This window comes from Bos indicus, chromosome 2, assembly GCF_029378745.1.
Source record: "Bos indicus isolate NIAB-ARS_2022 breed Sahiwal x Tharparkar chromosome 2, NIAB-ARS_B.indTharparkar_mat_pri_1.0, whole genome shotgun sequence".
Lineage (NCBI taxonomy): Eukaryota > Metazoa > Chordata > Mammalia > Artiodactyla > Bovidae > Bos > Bos indicus.
In genome coordinates, this window is record NC_091761.1 from 44,289,339 (window position 1) to 44,316,936 (window position 27,598).

The 27,598-nt window shown below is 40.7% G+C and overlaps 1 protein-coding gene across 4 annotated transcripts in view; it reads left to right on the plus strand.

The window, feature by feature from the left end:
• Window positions 1-27,598, plus strand: part of CACNB4 (calcium voltage-gated channel auxiliary subunit beta 4) — a 279,581-nt gene that overhangs the window by 225,154 nt on the left and 26,829 nt on the right. For 3 of the 4 annotated variants that reach the window (XM_019972642.2, XM_019972649.2, XM_070767875.1), the window contains exons 7-12: window positions 1,282-1,301; window positions 1,527-1,607; window positions 2,895-2,953; window positions 14,846-14,955; window positions 20,597-20,748; window positions 22,773-22,868. In XM_019972642.2, the coding sequence (XP_019828201.1) occupies window positions 1,282-1,301; window positions 1,527-1,607; window positions 2,895-2,953; window positions 14,846-14,955; window positions 20,597-20,748; window positions 22,773-22,868 (518 nt within the window). The remainder of the gene's footprint in view (window positions 1-1,281; window positions 1,302-1,526; window positions 1,608-2,894; window positions 2,954-14,845; window positions 14,956-20,596; window positions 20,749-22,772; window positions 22,869-27,598) is intronic. The other variant, XM_070767885.1, reaches the window with a different exon arrangement.

Sequence of the window (27,598 nt, forward strand, 5' to 3'; positions counted from 1 at the left end):
TGATATGGCTCATGATTTTGTACAATCTTATTTGCCCTCTATTGTATAAATCATTCAGAAGCAAGTTCACTATTCCACCCGAGAACCCAGCACACTTTAAGATGGTGAGGGCCAATTATATGAGTTTTAAAAGCATTCTAAAGAAAATGCCAAGTTCCAGTCTTCATGTAAAACTTCAGGGTGGGTTGGTACAACCTGAGCTGTGGAGGTGGGGAGGGTTGAAGCAGAGAATGAGGTTTGGCCCAAAGGGGCTCATTTCTGTTTGAAAAGCAGACAACTGAGCCCTGAATTTAATGGTTATGAAGGGACAGTGATGGCCCAATCAGAAGCTGTTGTACATTTAGAAATTGTGGAGGTGTTCAAGCAAGAATTTTTCTTCCACCACGTTCCCTGGCTCATTTCATTCTGCCCCAGAACGGATGCTGCATTAATGTATCTGGGGTCATCAATTCAGAATGACAGATCCAATGTCTATCCTGGCATACCATAACTGCAGGAAACTGGGTTGGTTCCAGAGCAGATCTGAGTATCAGAGTCCTTGTATGTGAACCCTGATCTCCAGGGCTCTGAACCAAAGTCTTGTTCTTTAGGTTGTCCGCAAATGGACAGGACTGCATGGGTGGCCACAAAGCCAGAGATATTGAGTATATTTTGCCTCATCCCCATTTGCTGAACATTTAAGTCATTGCAGCTGTTCACTATTACACACAAGAAAGAACAGGGACAACTGATTATAAACTTACTTGAAATTAAAAGCAGTGCACTAGGAAAAATATGTCAGTATTCTGGAAAGTGAGCAGAAAGCCTTAAGAACACAAAAAGAACTGCAAATTCTTCTGCTAGTTTACCAAAATTACACATCCAAAAATAACTAGTGAGTGCAGTGATGGTCATTATTATACAAATTATTGTTCTAAGTCCCTTTTTATCAAATTTGATTTGTCCAAGTTGCTCTCAGCCACACCACTTGCTGTGTCCAGCACAGGAACAACCCATGGCCTGTGGCTGGCCCAGCCAATGTTATGAAATCTAGCCCCCCCACCCATTGTGAAATCAGGGTATGAGGTCATTTGTTCAGGGAGGAAATTGTCTGTTTTTGCATTTGTCTTCCCAATTGGCCCAACCAGAATGAAATAATAGAGTAGTACTCTGCAGAGTGGGTGATTGGGAAATGACGAGAATGACAGGGACAAATTGGCATATTCTTCCATTTTTTAAAATCGTGTGCTGACAATGACAGAGATTACATATTTTGATATGGCTCTCATTGTTGTCTTTTAGCAAAACAGAAGCAAAAAGTGGTAAGTCATGTTTCCTTTTTAAATCTCCTGTGAAGGTTTCTATCCATAAATGCCTGTAATGCTCCATTTCAGTGACCCAAATGGCTATAAAATGAGGGAGGCGTCTCCTTGGTGGGACCCGTGGTTATCATTTCTCATTTGGCCGGAGGATTGTGAATGTTGTGGCTGTGGAGGAGGGCTGCTGACCCTCACACCTTGTTATGTGTGTCCAATCGTCTCTTTCAGACGGAGCACATCCCCCCCTACGACGTGGTGCCATCCATGCGTCCGGTGGTGCTGGTGGGGCCATCGCTGAAGGGTTATGAGGTACCAATATCAGTCTGTTACCCATTAGTTCTTGATCAAGAATCTAGGAGACAGCCACTGGGAGCTTCCTCCACTAGGGCCCTCAGCTTGTGAAGACAGGAGGTGCTTTGTGGGGTTCACGTGGCCCTTTGCTATTTCCTCCCTCTCTGGCCCTCTTCTCATCTTTCATGTATTACAGTGTTTAGAAATAGCTCCCTCAAAATAGTTATAATGGGAAGTTCTGGTCAAAGGTTTGCTCTGCTTTCAAGTCAAAGAAAAGGATTTTATCTGTCTCAACGGTTCCTGTTGCTGTTAGAAAAAATAGCAAATGAATGGCACAAGGGAACATAAAAGCAAACTGCCAGCAAACCTCACCTCAGAGCACCAACCAGTCTCGCTTTGCTGGGTGCTCAAGACGATGGCATATTCCACCAAACATTTCCCTGCTTCTTTATTTTAAAGGACGTAAAAAAGGGAAAAAACTCCATTAAAAATATCATTGAACTCCTTCAGAGATGAACTAAGCAATGTAAGGAAGAAGAGAGCACTTAGATGTACTGCATTTCAGATGTTGCCATTTTGACTTTATGCCAGCATGGATAAGAATAAATGGGTAGGACATTATCTGAAGGTGGGCCACCTCCATGGCACCCTTCCCACTGAATCAGCACAAATCTGGCACATAGTCAGCTTTCAGTGCACATTTGTTGACTGAATTAATCAATCTCTTTGACGCAGGTTTAAGAATCCCATCTCCTTCTCCCACTTCCCCTTTCACTCCCTCCCCTCCCCTCCCCCTCTCAATGGGGACTGTCTGAGGAAGAGCAGAGAGGGGTCTACAGAAGTCCAGCCCTGGATGTGGAGAATGTGTCCACCAACTTGCTCGGACTAGCAGGAGGCCGGGCCTGGGGCTGGCCCAAGGAGCTCTAGTTGCTCCTCACTGCAGGCAGGCACCACTCAGGTATGGCATGGACAGGCCGTACCTGTGCACAGAGCCAGCTTATCCTGGTCTCCTGGTGGCCATTCAACCCCTAAAAAAGAGATGAGGGTCTGTCTTGGGTCTAGTGAATACCGCTGGTTCACCCCTCAGCACCCTGGAGGAGAACAAATGGGGGAAACTGAGTAAGCGCAAGTAGGTTAAGTGTGAAAAACTCCATTCATGGTAGTTTGCCCTGTCCTGCCCCCAGCAGACAAATAGCTGTGATAAGGTCTTTGGTTGGAGCACCCTTCTTTGCAGCTCTCTCACTCTTGATCTCTCTCTCTCTCTGCTGTTGTTTGCCTCATTCTTTTTCTCTCACCTCTGCAAAGGTCACAGACATGATGCAGAAAGCCCTCTTTGATTTCCTGAAGCACAGGTTTGATGGGAGGTGAGACATACAGATGCTTTTCCATTTTTATTTTCCTTTAACCACCGTGAATGATAAATTGATTTGTAGGTCTATGTCTCCTGCGATTGCAGATGTTCTCTAATTAAAAGTTAAGTCAGTGTTCAAGGGAGAACACAATGAAAGTGCTCTGAAAATATGAAGTTAGGATGTATAGCATTGAATCTCTTAAAGTAAAAGGACCTTGATAAGGAAAATAATCCATTTGTTTTATTTACATGTATGTGTTAGTCTTTATTTTCTCACTTGTAATTGAATTCATACCAAACATGTTTATGAGAAAATGATGAAAAATATAGAATGTTTCTGACAATATGGTGCATCGCTGGTCACGTTGGGTAGAATCATTTGGGAACTGTGTGTGTGCATGCATATATGCCTGTGTATCATATGAAGATATAAAGTACTAAATTTCCTTAAAAGAAGAGCGCAAGAAATGTTTCCATCATGGTGGTGGTGGTTTAATTGCTAAGTTGTGTTCTACTCTTGCAATCCCATGGACTGCAGCTCGCCAGGCTCCTCCATCCATAGTATTTTCCAGGCAAGAATACTGGAGTGGGTTACCATTTCCTTCTCCAGGGCATCTTCCTGACCCAGGGATCGAACCTGGGTTCGCATTGCAGGCAGATTCTTTACTGACTGAGCCACCAAGGAATCCTGTTTTCATCATAAGCCTCCCAAAGTGACTATTTTGAAGGGAATAGTAATTCTTTGAATATTCAGTTCTGGGTTTGTTTTACTAGAAATTACCTTGCTATTTTATTGTTTTCTTTTCTATGTATCTTATCCCACTATGACCCATATCAACATGGCACAGTCTTTAACCAATAGAAAATTTTATCATTTCAGTTTTGTGAAAAATATCTGGAAGGAGCTTCTGTATTTTGCAGAGAAATGTTAAAAAGTCCACACCGACTCAATACTAAGAACTAAGCTCTTTCACAATGCAGAATGTATTCCGTGTAAAAATAACCACATGAAATCAATACCTGAAGATTTATTAGAAATGAAGAAAACTTAGCGCTGATGGATAAGTATGGATAAATGCATCCAGCTTACTAAATTTTTAAGTATTTAAAGATATTTTTAAAAATTTCCACATGGGTTTTTAAAAATATGATATTTTAAGAAAAAAAGCAAACATGATACTGATTTAAGTACAAATTGTATATATTTGTTTAAAAGAAAAACCTTCTGGATAATTGTGTTTAAAGTATTTGTTAGTTTCTGGGACTATATATAATAGAAAGAAAATAAGCTGGGATGTTAGTTCCAATAGTTGATGTTTTAGTTCAAGAAAGCAGAAACTTCAGTGCCATTATGTGAATTGCTAAGTACCTCAGTACAGACTTCAGTTTCAGTTCAGTTGCTCACTTGGGTCCGACTCTTTGCAAGCCCATGGACTGCAGCATGCCAGGCTTCCCTGTCCATTACCAACTCGCAGGTCTTGCTCAAACTCATGTCCATTGAGTTGGTGATGCCATCCAACCATCTCATCCTCTGTCATCCCCTTCACCTCCTACCTTCAATCTTTCTTAGCATCATGGTCTTTTCCAATTAGTCAGTTTTTTGCATTAGGTGGCCAAAGTATTGGAGCTTCATCTTCAGCATCAGTCCTTCCAATGAATATTCAGGACTGATTTCCTTTAGGATTGCCTGGCTGGATCTCCTTGCTGTCCAAGGGACTCTCAAGAGTCTTCTCCAACACCACAGTTCAAAGCATTAGTTCTTCTGCGCTCAGCCTTCTTTATGGTTGGACTCTCACAGTCATTCATGACTACTGGAAAAACCATAGCTTTGACTAGACAGACCTTTGCTGGCAAAGTAATGTCTCTGCTTTTTAATGTGCTGTCTAGGTTGGTCATAGCTTTTCTTCCAAGGAGCAAGTGTCTTTTAATTTCATGCTTCAGTCACCATCTGCAGTGATTTTAGAGCTCAAGAAAATAAAGCTTGTTACTGTTTCCACTATTTCCCCATCTATATGCCATGAAATGATGGAACCAGATGCCATGATCTTAGTTTTCTGAATGTTGAGTTTTAAGCCAACTTTTTCACTCTCCTCTTTCACTTTCATCAGGAGGCTCTTTAGATCCCTTTCACTTTCTGCCATAAGAATGGTGTCATCTGCCTATCTGAGGTTATTGATATTTCTCCCAGCAATCTTAATTCCAGCTTGTGCTTCATCCAGCCCAGCATTTCTCATGATGTACTGTGCATATAAATTAAATAAGCAAGGTGACAATATACAGCCTTGACATATTCATTTCCCAATTTTCAACCAGTCCATTGTTCCATATTTGGTCCTAACTGTTGCTTCTTGACTTGCATACAGATTTCTCAGGAGACAGATTTCTCAGGTCAGGTGGTCTGGTATTCCCATCTCTTTCAGAATTTTCCACAGTTTATTGTGATCCACACAGTCAAAGACTTTGGTGTAGTCAGTAAAGCAGACATAGATGTTTTTCTGGAACTCTTTTGCTTTTTCAATGATCCAACGGATGTTGGCAATTTGATCTCTGGTTCCTCTGCCTTTTCTAAATCCAGCTTCAAAATCTGGAATTTCTTGGTTCACATACTGTTGAAGCCTCACTTGGAGAATTTTGAGAATTACTTTGCTAGTGTGTGAGATGAGTGCAATTGTTTGGTAGTTTGAGCATTCTTTGGCATTGCCTTTCTTTTGGATTGGAATGAAAACTGACCTTTTCTAATCCTGTGGCCACTGTTGAGTTTTCCAAATTTGCTAGCATATTGAGTGCAGGACTTTCACAGCATCATCTTTTACGATTTTTAATAGCTCAGCTGGAATCCCATCATCTCCACTAGCTTTGTTCGTAGTGATGCTTCCTAAGGCCCACTTGACTTTGCATTCCAGGATGTCTGACTCTAGGTGAGTGATCACACCTTTGTGGTTATCTGGATCATGGAGATCTTTTTTGTATAGTTCTTTCTGTATTCTAGCCACCTCTTCTTAATATCTTATGCTTCTGTTAGGCCCATACCATTTCTGTCCTTTATTGTGCCCATCTTTGCATGAAATATTACCTTGGTATCTCTGACTTTCTTGAAGAGATTTCTAGTCTTTCCCATCTATTGTTTTCCTTTATCTCTTTGCATTGATCACTGAGGAAGGTTTTCTTATCTGTCTTTGCTATTTTTTGGAACTATGCATTCAAGTGGATATACTTTCCTTCTCTTTTTTGCATTTTGCTTCTCTTCTTTTCTCAGCTCTGTAAGCCCTCCTCAGACAACCATTTTGCCTTTTTGCATTTCTTTTTCTTGGGGATGGTCTTGATCATCACCTCCTGTACAATGTCACTAACCTCCATCCATAGTTCTTCAGGCACTCTGTATATCAGATCTAATCCCTTGAATCTATTTGTCACTTCCACTATATAATTATAAGGGATTTGATTTAGCAGTCTAGTGGTTTTCCCTACTTTCTTCAATTTAAGCCTGAATTTCGCAATAAGGAGTTCATGATTTGAGCCACAGTCAGCTCCCTGTCTTATTTTTGCTGACTGTATAGAGCTTCTCCATCTTTGGATGCAAAGAATATAATCAATTTGATTTCAGTATTGATCATCTGAGGATGTCCATGTATAGAGTCATCTCTTGTGTTGTTGAAAATGAGATGGTGGAATAGAAGGACATGTGCTCATCTTCCCCAGTGAGAACTGCAAAATTTCAACTTACTGCTGAACAATCGTTGACAGATTGTTATCTGTCTCACCAAAAAAGACCCCCCCCAAAATAGATACCCCACATCCAAGGGCAAAGGAGAAGCCCTAACAAGATGGTAGGAGGGGTGAAATCACATTTAGAATAAAACCCCATACCTGCCAGAGATGCTCAGAGGGTTCAAACAAAACTTTATGTGCACCAGGACCCAGAGTCCCCAGAAAGACTGAGCCAGACCTGCCTTTGAGTGTGTGAGTGTCTCCTATGGAGGCACGGGTCAGCAGTGGCCTGCCGCAGCAACAGAGGCTCTGGGTGTAGCTACCTGGGACACGCAATGTGTGGCATAAGCCCTCTTGGAGGAGGTTGCCATTAGCCCCACTATAGAGCTGCTGAGCAGACGACCTACAAACTGTAGAACAATATATCAAAGAAATTCTCATACTGTTAAGAAAGAAAGTTCTAGGACCCATGACAGATTTCCCAACCTGGGGATCCAGCAAAGAGACTGAGAACCCCCAGGGAATTTGACTTTGGGGGCCAGTGGGATTTGATTACAGAACTCCCACAAGAATGGGGAAACAGACTCTTGGAGGGCACAAACAAACCTTGTGTGCACCAGGAGCCAGGAGAAAGGAGCTTTGTCCCCACAAGAAACTGAGACAGACTTGGCTGTGAGTGTCCAGGAGCCTCCAGCAGAGGCGTGGGTTGACAGTGGCCTGTTGTGGGGTCAGGGGCACTGAATACAACAGTGAGTGCATAAGTCCCTTTGAAGGAGGTTGCCATTATGGTCATTACCCCTACCATAGTTTGGCCTCAGACCAAATAACAGGGAGGTAACACAGCCCCACCCATCAACAGAAAAGTGGATTAAAGGTTTACTGAGCAGGGCCCTGACCATCAGAACAAGACCCAGTTTCCCCCACAGTCAGTCTCTCCCATCAGGAAGCTTCCATAAGGCTTTTATCCTTCTCCATCAGAAGGCAGACAGAATGAAAACCACAATCACAGAAAACTAACCACACTGGTCACATGGATCACAGCCTTGGCTAATTCAATGAAACTATGAGCCATGCCATGTAGGGTCACCCAAGACAGATGGGTCATAATGGAGAGTTCTGACAAAACGTGGTCCACTGGAGAAGGGAATGGCAAACCACTTCAGTGTTTTTGCCTTGAGAACCCCATGAATAGTATGAAAAGGCAAAAAAGTATGACACTGAAAGATGAACTCCCCAGGTTGGTAAGTGCCCAATATGCTACTGGAAAAGAGTGGAGAAATAACTCCAGAAACAATGAAGAGATGGAGCCAAAGCAAAAACAATGCCCAGTTGTGGATATAACTGGTGATGAAAGTGAAGTCTGATGCTGTAAAGAAATGAACCTGGAATGTTAGGTCCATGAATCAAGGAAAATTGGAAGTGGTCAAACAGGAGATGGCAAGAGTGAACATTGATCAGTGAACTAAAATGGACAGGAATGGGCAAATTTAATTCAGATGACCATTATATCTACTACTGTGGACAAGAATCCCTTAGAAGAAATGTAGTAGCCCTCATAGTCAACAGAAGAGTCTGAAATGGCAGTACTTGGGTGCAATCTCAAAAATGACAGAATGATTTCTGTTCGTTTCCAAGGCAAAGCATTCAATATCACAATAATCCAAGTCTACGCTCCAAACACTAATGCCAAAGAAGCTGAAGTTGAATGGTTCTATGATGACTTACAAGACCTTCTAGAACGAACACCAAAAAAAGATGTCCTTTTCATCATAGGAGACTGGAATGCAAACGTAGGAAGTCAAGAGATACCTGGAGTTAACAGGCAGATTTGGCCTTGGAGTACACAATGAAGCAGGGTAAAGGCTAACATGTTTTGCCAAAAGAATGCACTGGTCAGAGTACAGGCTAGATTGCCTTGGTAAATAGAGCCCAAAATGTATAATGAATCAAACTCAGTGGAAACTTATTGTTGCTCATTGCACAGTCTGAGGCAGGTGTTCCTCAGCTGGAAGGTGGGTAGGATGGAGAAGGGAAGGATGGGAAAGAAAGTTTGTCCTGTGCATCATTTGGGACCGCTGGCCTGGGGTTGATCTCTACAATCAGCTGTAGGGAGAGGAGTGAACCAGCTTCTCTAGTTCACATCATTCTCACATTTCATTGGCTAGAACTTAGACATGTGGCCACACCTTCTTGCAAAGGAGGCTAGGAATTACAGTCTAGCTATGTGCCCAGGAGGAAGACAAAATGGATTTTATTGAACAAATAGCAGTCTGCCATATTTATCTAGTGGACACAAGGGCTTAATAAGAAAGCCATAGATGTATCCTATTCTCTCTCTCTTTTTAAACAAAATAGACAGAGAATGAAGTAATTTCAAAGAAAACAAGTGAAAAGTACTGAATACTAGACTATTGGAGTTGGAAGGAAATGTAAAAAGTCCTTATATTCTAATCTCTTAAGTCAAACAACAGGTAGATGGATACCCTGCTTCTGTTTGTAACTTTTGAGTACCGGGAATCTACTTCTTAAAAAAGGCATTGCAAATAAACAGCTGAACTGTGGCTTTTTAACTTAATGTTGGTTTTGATCCTTGCCTCTGATGACAGGGGCCATGACCCTTACCTTCATGCAGCTCTCCCTGGGTTGTTAATAGTTGATATGCCTGGCTCAGTCAAGCAGGCTTCCTTCAGCTGTGCTTGGAGTCACATGGCTTTAACCTGTGGGCCTTTATTTAAGGAAGTTCTGAGCAGTGCTTCATCCTGTGACCCCACAAGAGCTCTTGAGCTGAACAAATGCCATCCCACATGCAGTCTAAGTTTCTGTTTGTTTTGGTCCCCATATAACATTCGTATAAACAGCAGTGTTAGTAAAGTTTTGCACAGTAGGACCTTATGGAAAAGAAGGAAGTAATTATTGTAATTTAGCAAAGAGAAAGTGACTGACTTAATTACTGACTTCAAGAATGAAGAATCTGAGGTTCTTCCTCAATCTTCAGACATAGAGAGAGGAAGTGCATTTAATTGTAACAGCAGAGATTTATCAGCTTGAGTTACCTGATTCATCAAGCATACACTATTGAAGATGATTTTAATAGAAATAGAACTAAAATTCCAATGCCAAGTGGTCCAGGGTGTCTGATGGCACAGCAGAGGGTGTAGAGATGTGAGGAGGAATACAGCAGCAGCACAAGATATGTGTGTAGAGAGACTCTGCCTGAGAGAGATCTGATGTATGGCAGAGTTTGAGAAAGCTAGATAATAAAGGTGGGAGTAGGAGAGAGGGCTTGCTTTCAAATTAGCAGAGGCCACTGCAGCAGAAAAACAATAATACATTCACTGGTGTATATGGAAACTTTGATTAGGAAAAAGAAATGTGCTTGTAGTTTCACTGTGACTCTGACATGTCTGCTGTGTGGGGAATATCCTTACATTTTGAGCCATGACAATCTGCTGCATTGTGTTCCACCAATTAATAAAAGGAAAAACAACAAATAGTCTTTAATTGAAACCAGCCAAGAGAACAATTACACAGCGGGCTTTTGCATAGCAATACAGCATAAACAATATGTTCTACTGGAAACCTCCTCCATGTTTCACTGGCTATGAATGCAGTAGGTTAGACAAAATAGGATAATTTCTTTTTCAGAAAGAGCCAAAAGAGAAAAAGAAACTGCCTAAAAGTCTTTCTTCTTCAGTACTATTTTTCAGATCTTGGTTAAAAAATAATTCAACAAATTGAATTAAACATCAACAGTGTCTCCTACAGAATCATTTACTTACTCTTTTATGATACCTTAGAAATGATTTGAATCAGTTTAAAGCTACTTATTTTACAATTGTATTGTCATTCATTGCTTGATGGATTCATTGCTTAATAAATTCAAGGCTTAACTAGAATGTATGTAAGAAAGAATGAAAAGCACAATACTGAATACTTCCTCAGGGAACCCCTGTACATGTGGCTATCCATGACAGTTCCTATGCACAGGTCATGAACTAAGTGAATGAGTCTAACGAGCTGGTACAATGCACCAGCCTGGCAGGGGCACAGTGCATGCACAATGGCAAGGAGCTTTTCTCTCTTCATTTCACACCACAAACATTCATCAGGGATCATCCTTTCAGATGAGGTTTGTTCAGCTGGTTGAATCTACCATTCACAGGCTGAACAGCAAGCAGTCAAACCAATTGCAATGTGTTGACCTATGCTAATCATTTCAAATCCCAACAAAGTTGTAACTTTAGGCTTTTTGACAACTGAATCAGATCAGCTCTATAGCAGTTATAGGACACTTTGTAACCAACATGATTATGGCCCCAAATCCTAAATGAACATACAAATAGGATCTGAAGCAACTAGCCAAGGCATGCTTTAAAAAAAGGTTTTAGGAAGAATTTGAAGAAAGGAGGCTAAAAATATAATTGAGGGAGACTCAAAGAAATAGTATTTATTTATGAAAGGAAATGGCAACAGCTGATGCTATCACAAAGCAGCCAAGACATGGAAGAATGAAAACAACTTGTAGGCAACAAATGGAAAAGAACAATACAGTGCCTTCTGTTTCATAATCAATAGCACCCTCTTATCAGCTCCTCCTACTCTCTATTCAAATGCAGACTCATCCGTGGACACTCAAGCACTCGAGATAATTTGAATTATTCAAATATGAATATTTAAATTAACAGATTTTGATTGTAACATGTCTGACCTTATTCTCCCACCCTCCAAGTATATGTAAGTTTCATGGACTCTGGCAATGGGAGAGTTCATGCTATAACTATGAATGAGTATTTAAGAAAACACTTTTAGATATTGCCTCATTTGTTCCTAGTGATTGTCTTGTGAGATAGTCTGGCAGAACTATCATCCTGATGCTCAAAAAAATGGCATGATTTGTCCATGGTCACGAAGCCAGCAGGAAGATCCAGCCAGAGGAAGATCAGAGAGACTCCCCAGGTCCATGAATGCCTTCTCTTCCTTTCCTTCTCTTGACAGTGTGCTCTCTGATCTTTGGAATGTTTTTCCTTTGTGAAGAATAAGAGTTTTTTTTTTTTTTTTTTAACTAATATACTAACAGGGTTGCATATTGGATGTGGTAAGGATAGAGTATAAAAGGATCCTTAGCTTTCCATTATCAACCTGGAAATACTAATTATTTTTGAATGAATGTGTCTCACCTGAGAGTAACGTCTTTCCATAGATAAGTAACAGAAAACTAAAACTCATAGCACTGATGGAGTGCAGAAATTATGAAGGATTCCAAATCAGAAGTAAGTAACAACTAGGATTCAGATTTACCAGATTTATATATATCCAGTCTGCTGGGGAACTGAACATCCTTTATCCCTCACGAGTAATTACTGACACTGTGTCACAGAGAAGTATCCAAGGGAACTTCTTAGAGATGTATACCAAAGATACATGGAAGTATTAAAAGTCACTAGAAGATATGAAGGTATATCAAGAAAAGAAGTAGAAAGAGTATTAGTTTAAGTAAAAAAAAAGTATATAAACTAGGTAGCATTTAATAATGAATGTAATTACTTTACTGGGGAGCCTTTTAAACAACAAAAAGTTTGGATTTGGTGTCTGATTTTGATAATAGTAAGCATCTTTGCATAGAAAATAGAAACTCCTGCTTTGTCTTATTGGAGGGTTTCTGGAGCTGTGTCTGTCTTCTCCTAAGCTCTTTCCTACATATGTATTTTTATTAAGAAATAACATATTAACAAATTAGCTAACAAATTAGTGAAGGACAGGGAAGCCAGGTGTGCTGCAGTCCATGGGGTCACAAAGAGTCAGACACAATTTAGCGACCACCAACAACAAATTGGTATTTTACTGACCAATAAAAGAAGAAAAAGAATCTTTTATTGTCCACACCTTTTTTGTGTTCAGAACACATGAAGAAGTTTTCATTTCCTGTTTTTTGTTTGTGTGTTATTATTCTGTCTCTTGGTAAAAACTTTATATATATTTGAAAATGGCTTTATAAAAGTGTGTTAGAACCCAGAAAATATAAGAGTACACATCTGCTGATAATCCCTCCAACTTTTAGGAACCAGGGTCACTACTTGGCTAGTATAAAACTAGATTTGATTTTCACCTAAGCAGAACAGAATCTTTGGATCCTCTATCCTCTAAAAATGAATATTCTAGAAGGCTGAATTCTGCCCCTAGAACTTGATAGTATTTTTCTAATCAGCGACTCCATTCTTAAAACTGCAAACAAACAAAGACGCCAGAAACACAAAAATAAACAAGCAAATCCTATTCTGTAGGTAAAATGATCTCTGACCACAACGACTACCTATGAGATTTCATGCCTCAAGTGCGGCAGCCAGCTGAGTAATAGAGACTCAAATATGGGCTCCATGGACTTTAACCTGACTTAGAAAGTGGCCATCACTCTGTGTGGCCCAGATCTGCTCTTGATGGTTTGGCTGGTATCTGGAGATTTGGGGTTGCTAGAGAAGGAAGCTGAAACTGTAAGAGAATTATGAGTCTGGTGACTAAGTGCTGGTCTAGAGCTTGGGAGCCTGTGCTTTAGACCTTCTTAGACGCTAGGGATCCATGTGGAACTTCCTCCTCATGTCTCACTTTTTTTCTTGATAAAATGAAGTTGTACAGACCAGTATTTTCCAGTATCTTTTAGCAGTTGAACAAGTGCTTACAATGAAATCACAGGTAAGGCCTCAACAGAAATGCAGAGGCACTTATTTGGTATTAAGCATGGGAAAGATGGGCCCTGCTGGCCAGCTCGGCCCCTATTCGATGTTCTCAGTGACCTGAGATATTTCACAAAATTCTTGGTTTCCACAGAATACAGTCTGAAGATGCCTCAAATAATTTATTAGGGCCTGAAAAATTCTAAGGAATTAAAATTCTTTAAACTTCCTCACCATTTGCAGCTTATATATCCACCACCACCAACAAAGAGTACTTTGCTTTAAAATGGCACCAGAACTTTTTCTGCACAGCCTATTGCTCTAAAGAAATGATTTCTGACCAAAGAGGACTGTTTTAAATTCTCCCCAAGGATTCAGGTCCCTGAAGTCAAGTGAGGAATCTCCTGAGAGGGCTGACATATCCCTAAATAGGTGTGAGATGACATAGGACTCAATTGTGGCTAACTCTACCCTTTTCTTGCTCCACCCTCTGGAGGAGCTTGAAAGTTGGGGAGAAAGAGTGCATGAGTATAAAAGGGAAGGGGCCTTGTCTGTTTTCTGGAATCTTCTAAGCTCTGAAGATAAGCATGAGGAAGGGCCCATGATGGCAGTAGCTGGCTTAGAGAGGCATTCTTTGCATTCTGCAGATAGATCATAATTTGAAGTTGAGCAAACCCAGCCTAAAATAAAGAACTTGAAAGTTGTAAGTTCCAGAGATTCTCATTTGCTAGATCATATACGTAGACAAGATAGACTTCTGTCTCCATTCATTGGCAATGTCTCTGCTTTATTCTTGTCTTGCATGACTGCAGGATACTTTCTAATTTAGGGAAATCCTGGCACAATCCTCACATTGCCCTCAGCAATAGTGTCTTATTTCTGTCCACCATATGCATTCAAAGTAATATGCAAACATGCTAGATAATCTTGTGCCTGTAGAAAAGAAACCATATTTTTCATATTCTTAGAAATGAAGCATTCCTTCAGGCCTGTGGTAAAATGCTTCATGTGTCATGAGTTAACTGTTGAGCACCAGGAATGCAACACAGCTACCAATTGGTTGAGTGTCTTTGATGATTAAAATGAAGAGGATTTTCCCCTTTGACCAGCAGCACTGAGGCACTGTGCAGTTCCTGAAGGTCTTGTTCAAGAGAAAATCAGCTATGAATTGTGGGGAAATTGTATTGCTGCTTGCTAGAAAGAACATAGTTTATTCATATGTTTTGATTCCCTCTTGGTATGGTGTGCACTATAAGGAGAATTCCGCAAGACAGACAATAGTGGAGGAAGAGTTTGCATTCTTCCTGGAGTTTTTTTGTTGTTGAATAGCCAAAAACCTTCCTCCATTCTGCTCTGCTTGTATTTTAATGCTAGCCAAAGCCTATTTAAAATACTTGTGGCCAATGTTTTATTATACTGTGGTTGCACTATAGTATGTAAAGTGGTTATTAAGTACTGTGGTTATAAATCGCTTGGAGAGCCCCACCACATTTTTACTGGTTTGTTCTGTTCTGTGTTCCTATTCATAGGATATCAATAACAAGAGTGACAGCTGACATTTCTCTTGCTAAGAGGTCTGTGCTAAATAATCCCAGCAAGAGAGCAATAATTGAACGTTCGAACACTCGGTCCAGCTTAGGTAAGATGTTCAAATGTGCTACTTCTCCAAGCTGCGCTTTCAGACTGGGGTGACACGTGTTGCCTTTGTGAATGCTTTTCCAGTTTGCTCTGATGCCATTCTTTAAAATTTTTTTTCTTTATTCATTTATGTATGGCTGCTCGGGGTCTTTGTTGCTGTTTGTGGGCTTTCTCTAGTTGTGGTGAGCAGGGGCTACTCTTCGTTGTGGTCCTAGGGCTTCTCATTGCGGTGGCTTCTCTTGTTGCAGAGCACAGGCTCTAGGTGGACAGGCTTCAGTAGTTATGGTGCACTGGCTTTAGAGAACTACCAGCTTTGTTTCTCAGAAGCACTTGGGATCTTCCTGGACCAGGGATCAAACCTGAGTAACCTGCATTGGCAGGTGAAATCTTAACCACTGGACCACCAGGGAAGTCCCTGATCTCCATTCTGAATGGAGAAACACTGATTAACTGACGAGAAGGCCAGTCTTACAAAAGCAGAGAGCAGAGTTGTGCAGCTGATCCTTTTCTGTCTCAGCTCCAGTCAGTTAGCTAATTAGTAGTCTGGTGGGAAGAATCCTCAAGAGGCTGTCTTCATCTGTTACCACCTCGGCAAACGAAGCCACTCATCCCTGCTTTGCCCAAGCTTCTCAATGAGGCTAATGACATCTGTCATACCTGAGTCACAGCTGACTTGAAAGCAAATGAGATGTCCACCTTTCTCAGATCCTTGGAAGAAAGCTCGATAATGGTGTTCTCAGTGTGGTTTCTGCTGCCAGCTGGTACCCAGAATAGTCACATCCTTAAGTGGATGTAGCAACTATCATTAACATTAAGGAGTTTAAACTTGTCTTTCCTGGTATACCAGTCAGTCAGAAAGCATCATGAGATTCACCATGATGGAGAAGCAAAAACACTAATATATGTGGTTAGCTCCATCAAGCCCTACAGGAACAGGGCTGTGGGGGATGGATTCACCAACCACAGAAGTGGGTCCAGGCTGCCCAAAAAGCACAATACTCATCTCAAAAGCCTGTTTGTGGTTTCTGTGATGGCCCAGAGTGGTGCAGTCCACCCGTAACTCTCTTTTGCATTTACATTCTGGTCTGCTTTGTGAAAGAATGCTGAACATACCAAATGGGACCGTTGTCAGTGTCTGTGGGAGCAGGATCCCAAACATCAGTGGTTCCTTCTTTAGTTCTCTATTTAGAGCCTTCGACATTACAGAGTGAAACACTCTTAAAGGCACAGTATTTTGACCTTCAAGGATGATGAAGGCAGAGTTGGTGATGATGAATCAGATTACTAACTAAAGTAATATATCATGAGTGGCAAGGATGCCAAGTTAGATTGAAGATTTCTCAAATAAGCATCTGTTCTCCTATCTTCCACCCTCCTTTTCACTCCTCAAAGTGCCTTCGACTTTTAACTGTTCCTTCCCTTTGAAGTCATCCCGTATAATCTATGTAGTCACCTATTGTCAGAGCCAGTGGAGTGGGTGGAGGGGGATTAGTGTAAATAGTGAGAAAGAAACAAGGTAGATATCAGTTCATTGGTTTTCCTTTTCACTCTCTAAAGTCTTATACCCACAACCACTGGAGTTAATTTAATGGCAACGTCTTATAATAACCACTCTGTGAGCCACTTATGCCCTTTTGTCTGCTTGTTATAATGCATATTTATAGATTCTTTCATTAAATATTTAGTGAACACTTTTTACTGCCATGCATTACACCAGACTTTAGGAAGTACAAATGGGACTAAGACAGACTGTCTTACCCATGGTAAGAAAACAGAAAAAAGGAAGTGATGGTTAAAATACTGTGTAATAATGGAATTATGAGCAAAGTAAGAAAAGTGTAAAGAGAAAAACATAGGGAGTAAGAGGTATCTGAGAAGACTTTACAGTTTTGTGTTTTTTGTGTGTTTTTTTTTTGAGCTGGTTCTTAAGGCAGTCAAGAATGTACAAAAGCATTGACATAGAAACAATATGTGGTTGAGAAATAAGTGGTTTTTCTTGCAGATCATGCTTAGAAAAAGGAAGTGGAGGGCATGAATTGAGAGCAACAGAAGAGACTGAAAAAATAGGTTTAGGCCAGTATATTAGGGCTCTAGTATGCTTTGCTAAAGAGACCTCCAAAATAGATCCCACAGAATGTTGATTTTATTCTTTTGGCCTTACCACATGGCATGTGGGATACTAGTTGCTCCATCAGGGATCGAAGCCATGTCCCCTGCATTGGAAGCTCAGAGTCTTAACCACTGGACCACAAGGGAAGTCCCAAAATGCTGATTTTTTAAAAGATACAAATAGTATGTTTTTCATGGTCAAATAAATTTGAAATTTATGGATTAAATAGTTGTCAGGTTTCTTCACTGCAAGACTTCTTAGAGACATGAAGATAAAGAAGGTAAAGCATGTTTGAAATTCCTAGAGAAGCTATTAAAAATGGGGTATTTCCCTTGTAGAAAATCCCTTCTTTGTGTTTGCTATCTCATGAGATTAGTGTTCCAAGGTACTCCCCTTGGAAAATGTCATTTGGGGCCGCAAAGAGCCATTGACATAGCTTAAGCATTTAGATATGAGAGAAAGATCACAGGTGACAGAGTTGCTATGAGAGCTGAGTCCAGACCAGCTGCAGCCGAGTTATTAGAGAATTGTTCTCGCAGGTCTCCCAGGATCCTAGTCCATGACTTATCAGAGTTCATTTGTCTGGAATAATATTGTTACAAGGCTTTGACTGGAATCAGCATGGTAGTCAAGATATTGTTAGATTTGGTTCAAGTTTTTCTTTAAAACAACAAAAAAAGAAGGATATGAGGGGATTCCCTGGCAGTCCAGTGGTTAGGACTCTGTGATTCCATTTCAGAGGGCCTGAGTTCAATCCCTGGTCAGGGGACTAGGATCCCACAAGCCCTGCGGTGTGGGTGAAAAATGGGCTGTGTAGATAATAACTTTCTTTCTCACATGTATAGTTTAGTTATTGTATTCCTTATACATATTATTCAAGTATTGGACCCACGCCAGTACATAGAGTGGACCTCTGCAGCCTCCTGGCCTGCTCTGCCCCAGCACCTCTCTGTTGATACCCATGGCCCAGGCTTCGTGTTGGTTAAGCAGTAGGTGTGCCTGCCCTCAGCACTTTCACTTCCAGGGCCTAGGTTCAATCCCTGGTCAGGGAACTAAGACCCTGCAAGCTGAACATCAAGGATGAGGTCAAGAAGATCTCCCAAACCATTACACTTACCTCATTGCTGGTGCAAAGTAAATGAGGCCCAAGTATCTCTGAATTATTTACACAGAGACTCTAAGTGCCTCAAGGGTTCTTTGCACCAGGGCAATCTAGTTTGCCTCACTGCCTTTTTTGCTACTTCAGAAAACATTGTATTAAAATTTGAAGCTTAAAGCAGTATAACCTTGTTTTAGTACAGTCCCGGCCAGGAGTTACATTCAACAGTGACAGTTTAATGGAAAAACAAACAAACAAACAAAAAAACCTACATCCCAACAGCTAAAACTTACTACAATAAAAACAGACTTTATTTTCCAAACTTTTCCATTGGAAAAAAATCTTTCTGTTTCTGACATATGAGGGAAAAAAGGGACAAGTAGGTTGTTGTTGCTAATAAATGTAGACTGTATTTCAGAATTTTGCACATAAGCCAAATTGTCCAGATTCTTTACATTGCTATATTGAAAGCTAGGCACCATTCAAAGTAATGTGAAATCTTTCAGGCCATTGGTATTGGATAATATGATGACTTTTTTTTTTTTTAATGGAAATTTATTGCCTCAGAATTCTGGAGGCTAGAAATTTAAGATCAAGGTATCAACAAGATTGCTTCCTTTTGAGGAATTTGAGAAAGACTGTCTTCCATGCGTCTCTGCTAGTTTCTTGGGGTTTTTCTGGCAATCTCCAGCATTCCTCTCTTTAGAAGCATCTCTCCAGTCTCTGCATCCATCTTCACACAGGTTCTCCTCTGTGTGTGCCTGTCTCCAAATTTCCAGTTTTTATAAAGACACCAGTCGTATTGAAGTAACACTCACCCTAATGACCTCATTTTAACTTGATGATCTCTATAAAGACCCTATCTCAAAAATGAGGTTACATTCTGAGGTACCAGGGGGTTATGACTTCAACATAGGAATCTGGAGGGGGATGCAATTCAACCCATTACAGGAAGGAAATCCGAGAACATGTTGTGAGTCAGAAGTTGAACTAAACAGCTTCTACTAGGTCCTGCTGACTCTTTAAATTAATACTTCTAATACAAATCATGCATTAAACATCAGTGATTTTGTGGGAAATAAGAATTTTATAAGAATTTTATGCTATTATGCGGAGCCCTAGAAAATAGTTAACATGATAGACTTGAGCGTTCATGATCCCACACACCCTGTCAGTCTATTCGGTTAAAAAGGAGATCTTTTGGTGATTGACATAAATTTGTGTTTATTCTGAATAAGCAAAACAAATCCTGAGATTCTGGCACATACCCTTTTCAATGAGGATATTTAGAGTGACATCAACTTTTTTGTAGTCCATCTTTGAAATAATTTAAATTAGATGCCTTTGTCTACTCGGTGTAATTTAGACAAGATTACAATATTGGTAGGTTATACCTGTAGCCAAAAGAAACCAAAAAGCAAAACGAGACCATCTCTCTGAAAATTAAATAGACTAATTCAGATTTTGGACACGCTCAATAAATCAGGTGATTTATAAGAAGATATATTACAACAAGCTTTTATATTTCAGAAATCCATATTATGTTTTGCAGATAATCTGCTTAATTTTTACTTAAACAACAGCCAGATTGCTTTGAACATTGAAAATAACTAGATCTTTCATTTGACCAGATTCATGCACAAATTCAGGTCAGTTGGCTATTAAACCTGGCCCAGTAGATCTGCATCGAAATGCATTGTGACACTTTAATATAATTGGTATTAAGTTGTATTTTTTTAATCCTGAAGATAATTATGCCATAGAATAAGTCCACTGGCCCTAGCACTTAATGAAGACTTGCTATGCTATGCTAAGTCACTTCAGTCATGTCCGACTCTGTGTGACCCCATAGACGGCAGCCCACCAGGCTCCCCCGTCCCTGGGAAGACTTAGCAGTATGCTAATTGTAAGAGTAGGTCCAGAACATTTAACAAGGATACAAAAATGTGCATATCAGTCAGAACAGATGAGCCGCAAGACTTTATAAAAACATTTCCATAAACATTAACCTGCAAACTGTTGATTGGTAGACGTATTTCAGTGCTGTTTGTTTTCCATGTGATGTTGCTCTGCACCTGTATTTTGGTTGCTTCCTAAAATGTGGTTTCAGCTTCTAGAGCTAAAATAAAAGTTCTTTAGAACAAAATCACAATCAAAACAACATAGCTATGTAAATAGCTAAATATTAGAGTGAGTGTAAGAAGCAAATCCAGTGCACCATCTCAGTTTTTTCCACCAACTGTTTGGTTTTGGGTAAAATTTAAAACCCGTCTCTCTTTGGAAAAGATCTTAAGTTAGATAGAACTATGAAAATTCAAAATATTCGGTTTTGCAATGTAGACTAACATATCTGAAAGAGGTACTATTTTTTAAATATAGGAACTAATTAATAAAAATACCATGACCTGTTATTTGTTATTTCTCTTCTTTTAGCGGAAGTACAAAGTGAAATTGAAAGAATCTTTGAGTTGGCAAGATCTTTGCAACTGGTTGTTCTTGATGCAGACACCATCAATCACCCAGCACAACTTATAAAGACCTCCTTAGCACCAATTATTGTTCATGTAAAAGTCTCATCTCCAAAGGTAATTAGCTCATTTCTGTCTTAAGATTTAGAAGGTCAATTTCTTTTGAAACACTCTTCACTCTGTGCATTTTTGCTTGTGGCAAGGAAAATGTCTTTTTAAGACCCTTTTAATGAATACTGTTTTTGATTCACCTGTTCTGTACAGATTCTTGAAGTTTTGAGATAGCAAATAAAGAATAATTTATTCCTTCAAGAAACTCACTGTCTGTGTGGTTCCCAAACCAGGCAGTTATGCAAGAATATAATAAAAAAGCAAAAAAGAAAAACAAAACAAAGCAGGAAAGATGATGAAAAGTTAAGTCTGGCTTTTCAGAGATTTTAGGTGCTATCTTGGTAAATCTCTTAGGTAAAATTGATTCTTATATCACCTATATTATCTTCCCAGTTGAGAGAGAAAATAGTTCAAGAAGTACACAAATATTTACCATAAATCTAAAGCCAAACATTACTGTATAACATCTCTCGTGGAAACTTTATAGATCCGTGCATTTATGCTTAGGTTGGGTTCTTCAGGGCTTCCCTGATAGCTCAGTTGGTAAAGAATCCACCTGCAATGCAGGAGACCCCGGTTTGGTTGTCGGGAAGATCTACTAGAGAAGGGATAGGCTACCCACTCCAGTGTTCTTGGGCTTCCCCAGTGGCTCAGCTGGTAAAGAATCTGCCTGCAATGCAGGAGACCTGGATTTGATCCCTGGGTTGGGAAGATCCCCTGGAGAAGGGAAAGGCTAGCCACTCCAGTATTCTGGCCTGGAGAATCCTTCAAGGAATATAATTATTCTATGATGAAGCACAATGGAGTATCTGCCATGTATCTTTATGCCAATGGGGGAGATAAAAATAAAAGTGAGACAGCCTCAAATCGGTCCCTTTTTTCCCTTACAAACTTTTATATATCCATTTATTTATTTATTTTTAAATTGGTCCCTTTTGACTTGGATGTTTTTTAATTTTAAAAAGTGAATATGAAATAGATACCCTTGGGAGGTAGTACCTTAACAATCAGTTTCTTTGCAGTGGCTCCAAGAGTTCATTTTCTTGCTTAAATGCGTATTCAACTTTAAACTGGACCAGTAGTCTCCTCTCCCAGGGGAAGCATGTGCCCTTCCCAACCCTCCTGACCTCCTCAGCCTTCCATCTCTCCAGGCACTGGTTCTGTGCAGGGTGAGCTTGGAGTCCTGACCAAGCCAGGACCTTTGGGCAATCATTAGAATGGAGTGAAATGGCTTTGACCACTTAGAGTCGCTGACCCAGAACTGAAGGGGAGTCAAGCACCCTTCACTGCAGCGGAACAGAGTTCAACCCTCTGGCCCCAATCGCCAGTGAGTCCATAAGTGCAGGAACGGGTCCCCTCGTGGATATGTGTGCTGTGGTATCATAGAGCCTCATAGATTAGTACTATTTGCAAGGAACCATCCTATTTCAGCTAAAAAATAATTAAGGGAAAGAGGAGTATATAGAAAAATGCCATTACAGCAGTGCCCCAAAAGACATAGGTATATCACTGGTTTATAGGTAGCAATATACCAGTGCAAATGTTTTGCCTAGATTTTGAAAATGAAATTGTCCTATTAATGTCAGATTAGACTGGAATGCCTTAATAATTATCAATGACATAAAGAGTCAAATATATAAGTGACTCTGATATTGATCAGACATCAAGATAGTGAACCAAAATGCTGCTCAACTGAATTTGGACATAAATGATCTGGTACAGATCAGTGCCTCCACTTTTGCAGGGCTCTTTTTGAAATCTCTGGATAAAATCTAGGAAGGGGACTTAAGAACCCACCAAGACCTCACATGTAGCAAGAATAGGATGGACATATCAAATCCACTATAACTGAAAGCCAATGTAACTGAATGATGTCACTAGAGAGTTTATATGTATACAAAACTTGTCATTTTGTGTTTCCTCCCTGTTAAATACTCAGGGTTAAACAGACTCTGAAAAAAAAGTCTTGATTTATTTGGTTTTCTTTCAACTCACTGATAGTATCTCAGATTCATGTTTTCTTCTATCAGGTTTTACAGCGGTTGATTAAATCGAGAGGAAAGTCTCAAAGTAAACACTTAAATGTTCAACTGGTAGCAGCTGATAAACTTGCACAGTGCCCCCCTGTAAGTACAATCATTTTTTTTTTGTCTTAATCATTCTTGACTAGTTAGAAGAGGCTGGTGGGTTTTTATCATATTAGCATTGTCATTTTTATTCTAGAATGGTCATGAGAATGGTATGTTGTCATAAACCTAAAGGATTTCTTGGAACAAACTGCTGCTGTCACTTTGGCTACCCAGGCATCCAAAGCTTGGTTATTGTCTGCCACATAATAAGAAATGAACTTCGTGTCCGGGGTCCAATGTCCTTACTGCCACCTTGACTGCCTTGCAGACACTCAGCAAACTACTTAATGCAGTCATGTGGATGCTTTTATGAAAAGAAAACAACAAATAAAACACACCGATTTGACTTTAACTTTTCTGCCAGAAAGTTCTGATAGGCATAAAAGATGATGACACTGAAAATTGAGAATTTATTAGAACCAGAAGAGCCCTGTGGTTACTGCAGATGAAAAGGTCAAGGCTAAGTAAGGTGAAAAACGGTATTATAACAATTTTTCTTCTAAGGCCACTGCCAGAGAACAGCTGCTGAGTTCAAAGCTGAGCAAATAGTGAGGAAGTGGGAGGTTGGGGGATGGTAACTGTCATGTGGGTCAGGAGTGTCTACACCTGCTCGGCTGACTTACTATTTCTGTAAAGGAAATAACTGTTTCTCTAAGGAAATAACTGTTTGTCTACTAATTGAATTCACTGAGTTTTGTTATATACTTGTATAAGGATCATTCCTGCTCTGTGGAGCCATAAAATCTAATTCAGATGTTGAGAGAAGCAACAATGTAGCTGTTAAAAATATAGACTCTGAAGCTGACTGCCTGGGTTCAAATCTATCACATCCCTAGTTATCTCATCTTGAGCAGATATATGGTTGGATTGATATAAAGGTTCAATGAGTGAATGTATAGTACAGCTCTTAGAACAGTACCTAGCACATAATAAGCAGCATCTAAATGTTTCTGTTATAATTACTGGATGTACTTTGTACTATGATGTGCCAACCTGTCAGACTCTGTGAGGATCTGTGCCTGTCAGTTTCACTGTTATGTCTCAAGTTCCTATCATAGTAGACCTACAATAAATATTGAATGAATGAAATGATGTAGGCACTAAGACTACAGGGTAAGAATCAGGATATACAGGCAACACATTAGACAAGCATCTAATGGGCCAGACACTGTGCTAGATGCCTTACCTAGATTACCTCTAACCCTCACAGTTAGTAAACTAAGCAGTATTATCCCCATTATATAGTTGAGTCAACTGAAGACAGAGAGGTTAAGTGATTTTCCTAAGGTACATAGCAAATTAAGATTAGATTTAGGTCTTCCTAGCACCCAAGCCAATTTCCTTCCCTCACAATCCAAGCCACCTGTTCACACACCCAAACATGGTTACCTGCCTGCAGATAATCTTGATAGGTCAGAGTCTGGAATGCTATATTAAGAAGTCTAACTCCACATTGCTGACTACTGAAGTTCACTTATACATGGAATCCATGCTTAAAGTACTGAGCAGATATAGAAGTGTGTTACTCAGTCCCTGACCCTGTAATGCATCCCACTTGGAGGAAGCTAACCTTGAACTGAGCAGCTACCAAAAGACAGGAACTATGCTATTGTTTTAAATTTTTAGAACAGTTTTCTAGGGGTAGTTATATCAGTTGGGTTTTCTGAGAAGCAGACACTTAAGTGAATTCAAAGTACAGATTTATTAGGGAAAATGCCTATGAGAGTGAAGAACCTGGCTTAAACATCAACATTCAAAAAACTAAGATCATGGCATCTGGTCCCATCACTTCATGGCAAATAGAAGAGAAAAAAATGAAAACAGTGGCAGATTTTATCTTCTTGGGCTATAAAGCCACTGCAGACAGTTCAGTTCAGTTTAGTTCAGTCACTCAGTCATGCCCGACTCTTTGCAACCCCATGAACCACAGCACACCAGGCCTCCCGGTCCATCACCAACTCCCGAAGTCCAGCCAAACCCATGACTATTGAGTCGGTGATGCCATCCAACCATCTCATCCTCTGTCATCCCCTTCTCCTCCTGCCCTCAGGCTTTCCCAACATCAGGGTCTTTTCAAATGAGTCAGCTCTTCACATCAGGTGGCCAAAGTATTGGAGTTTCAGCTTTAGCATCGGTCCTTCCAATGAATATTCAGGACTGATCTCCTTTAGGATGGACTGGTTGGATCTCGTTGCAGTCCAAGGGACTCTCAAGAGTCTTCTCCAACACCACAGTTCAAAAGCATCAATTCTTTGGCACTCAGCTTTCTTTATAGTCCAACTCTCACATCCATACATGACCACTGGAAAAATCATAGCCTTTACTAGACGGACCTTTGTTGACAAAACAATGTCTCTGCTTTTTGATATGCTATCTAGGTTGGTCATAACTTTCCTTCCAGGGAGTAAGCGTCTTTTAATTTCATGGCTGCAATCACGATCTGCAGTGATTTGGGGGCCCCAAAAAATAAAGTCTGACACTGTTTCCACTGTTTCCCCATCTATTTGCCATGAAGTGATGGGACCGGATGCCATGATCTTTGTTTTCTGAATGTTGAGTTTTAAGCCAACTTTTTCACTCTCCTCTTTCACTTTCATCAAGAGGCTCTTTAGTTCCTCTTCACTTTCTGCCATAAGGGTGGTGTCATCTGCATATCTGAGGTTATTGATATTTCTCCCGGCAATCTTGATTCCAGCTTGTGCTTCCTCCAGCCCAGTGTTTCTCATGATGTACTCTGCATAGAAGTTAAATAAGCAGGGTGACAATACACAGCTTTGACGTACTCCTTTTCCTATTTGGAACCAGTCTGTTGTTCCATGTCCAGTTCTCACTGTTGCTTCCTGACCTGCATACAATTTCTCAAGAGGCAGGTCAGGTGGTCTGGTACTCCCATCTCTTTCAGAATTTTCCACAGTTTATTGTGATCCACACAGTCAAAGGCTTTGGCATAGTCAATAAAGCAGAAATAGACAGTGACTGTAGCCAGAAAATTAAAAGATGCTCTTTGGAAGGAAAGCTATGATGAACCTAGACAGTGTATTAAAAAGCAGAGACATCACTTTCACTATGAACCACAAAGGTCCATATAGTCAAAGCTATGGTTTTTCCAGTAGTCAGGTACAGATGTGAGAGTTGGACCATAAAGAAGGCTGAGCGCCAAAGAATTGATGCTTTTGAATTGTGGTTCTGGAGAAGGCTCTTGAGAGTCCCTTGGACTGCAAGGAGATCAAGCCAGTCAATCCTAAAGAAAGTCAGTCCTGAACATTCATTGGGACTGATGCTGAAGCTGAAACTCCAATACTTTGGCCACCTGATGTGAAGAGCCAACTCTCTGGACAAGACCCTGATGCTGGGAAAGATTGAGAGCAGGAGGAGAAGGGAGCGACAGAGGATGAGATAGGCTCACCAACTCAATGGACATGAGTTTGAACAAACTCAGAGAGATAGTGAAGGACAGGGCAGCCTGGTGTGCTGCAGTCCATGCAGTTGCAAAGATTTGGACATGACAGAGCAACTGAACAACAACAACAAATGCCTATGAGAAAAAAAAAGGGTGGAGGGAAACAGAAGCAGAACTGGAAGGAGAGCCTCCAGATCTGATGCAGTTCTGACTCAGAGAAAGGAAAGAAGGAAGGAAAAAGTGGAGAGGAAGACCTTCAGACCTTGAGAAAGTCTCCCCCTAGGAGCTGGGGATTCCCAGAGTACTAGAGGATCCTCCGGAGAAGGCAATGGCACCCCACTCCAGTACTCTTGCCTGGAAAATCCCATGGGCAGAGGAGCCTGGTAGGCTGCAGTCCATGGGGTCACGAAGAGTCAGACACGACTGAAGCAACTTAGCAGCAGTAGCAGCAGAGGATCCTCATTTTGGGCAGGAATGTTCTGGCTCTAGTCGCCATACTCAGGCAGTGTCTAGGAGCAGCCTAGGGAGAGCATGGCCTTGCTTGAATACCTGGTGGATCCTGAAGGCACAGCAACGCAAGGCTATCTGCTGACTGCTCTCATCACAGCAGGTCCTCACTCCAGGGGAATGGGGGCATACACCTCTGTGACACCAGAGTAAATAACACTATTCTTAGTTTCTCCAGGAGAAAGCTAAGTCCCCATTAAGAAATTTATTGGAAGTAACAATTAGTTGTGCTCCAATATAAATAAAAAAATAAGTGAGCCCCAAGACTCAACCCTGGATATGTCTGACTCCAAAGCTCTGTCCACTGTACCACTCCACTGGACACATAGCTGTGTCGTGTGGATGCATTTCTGGCCCCCAAGTTCACTGTGTGAGAAACAGCACATTTTCCACTTTGACCCCTAGCCCACTTGGGCAGGCAGGATGCTTAACCACGCTTGCAGCTGCCTTTACCCTAACCAAGAGCAGAACAAGGACCCCCAAATGGTAAGGGTGGGGTTGGCAAGAAAGTTGAGAGAGTGAGGGGAGGAGCTCGAATTCAGAGAACCAATTCATTGACCAAATCCACAAGGTCCTTAAAAATGGGTGCTGTGGGACTTACATGGTGGTCCAGTGGCTAAGCTTCTGAGCTTGCGATGCAGGTGGCCGAGGTTCAATCCCTTGTCAGGGAGCTAGATCCCACATGACTTAACTAAAAGTTTCTATGCCTCAACTAAAGATCCTGCATTTCGCAACTAAGACGCAGTGCAGCCAAATAAATATCTTAAAAAAGAAAAAGAATGGATGTTGTGTTGCATCAGACCTTCCTTATTGGGAACAA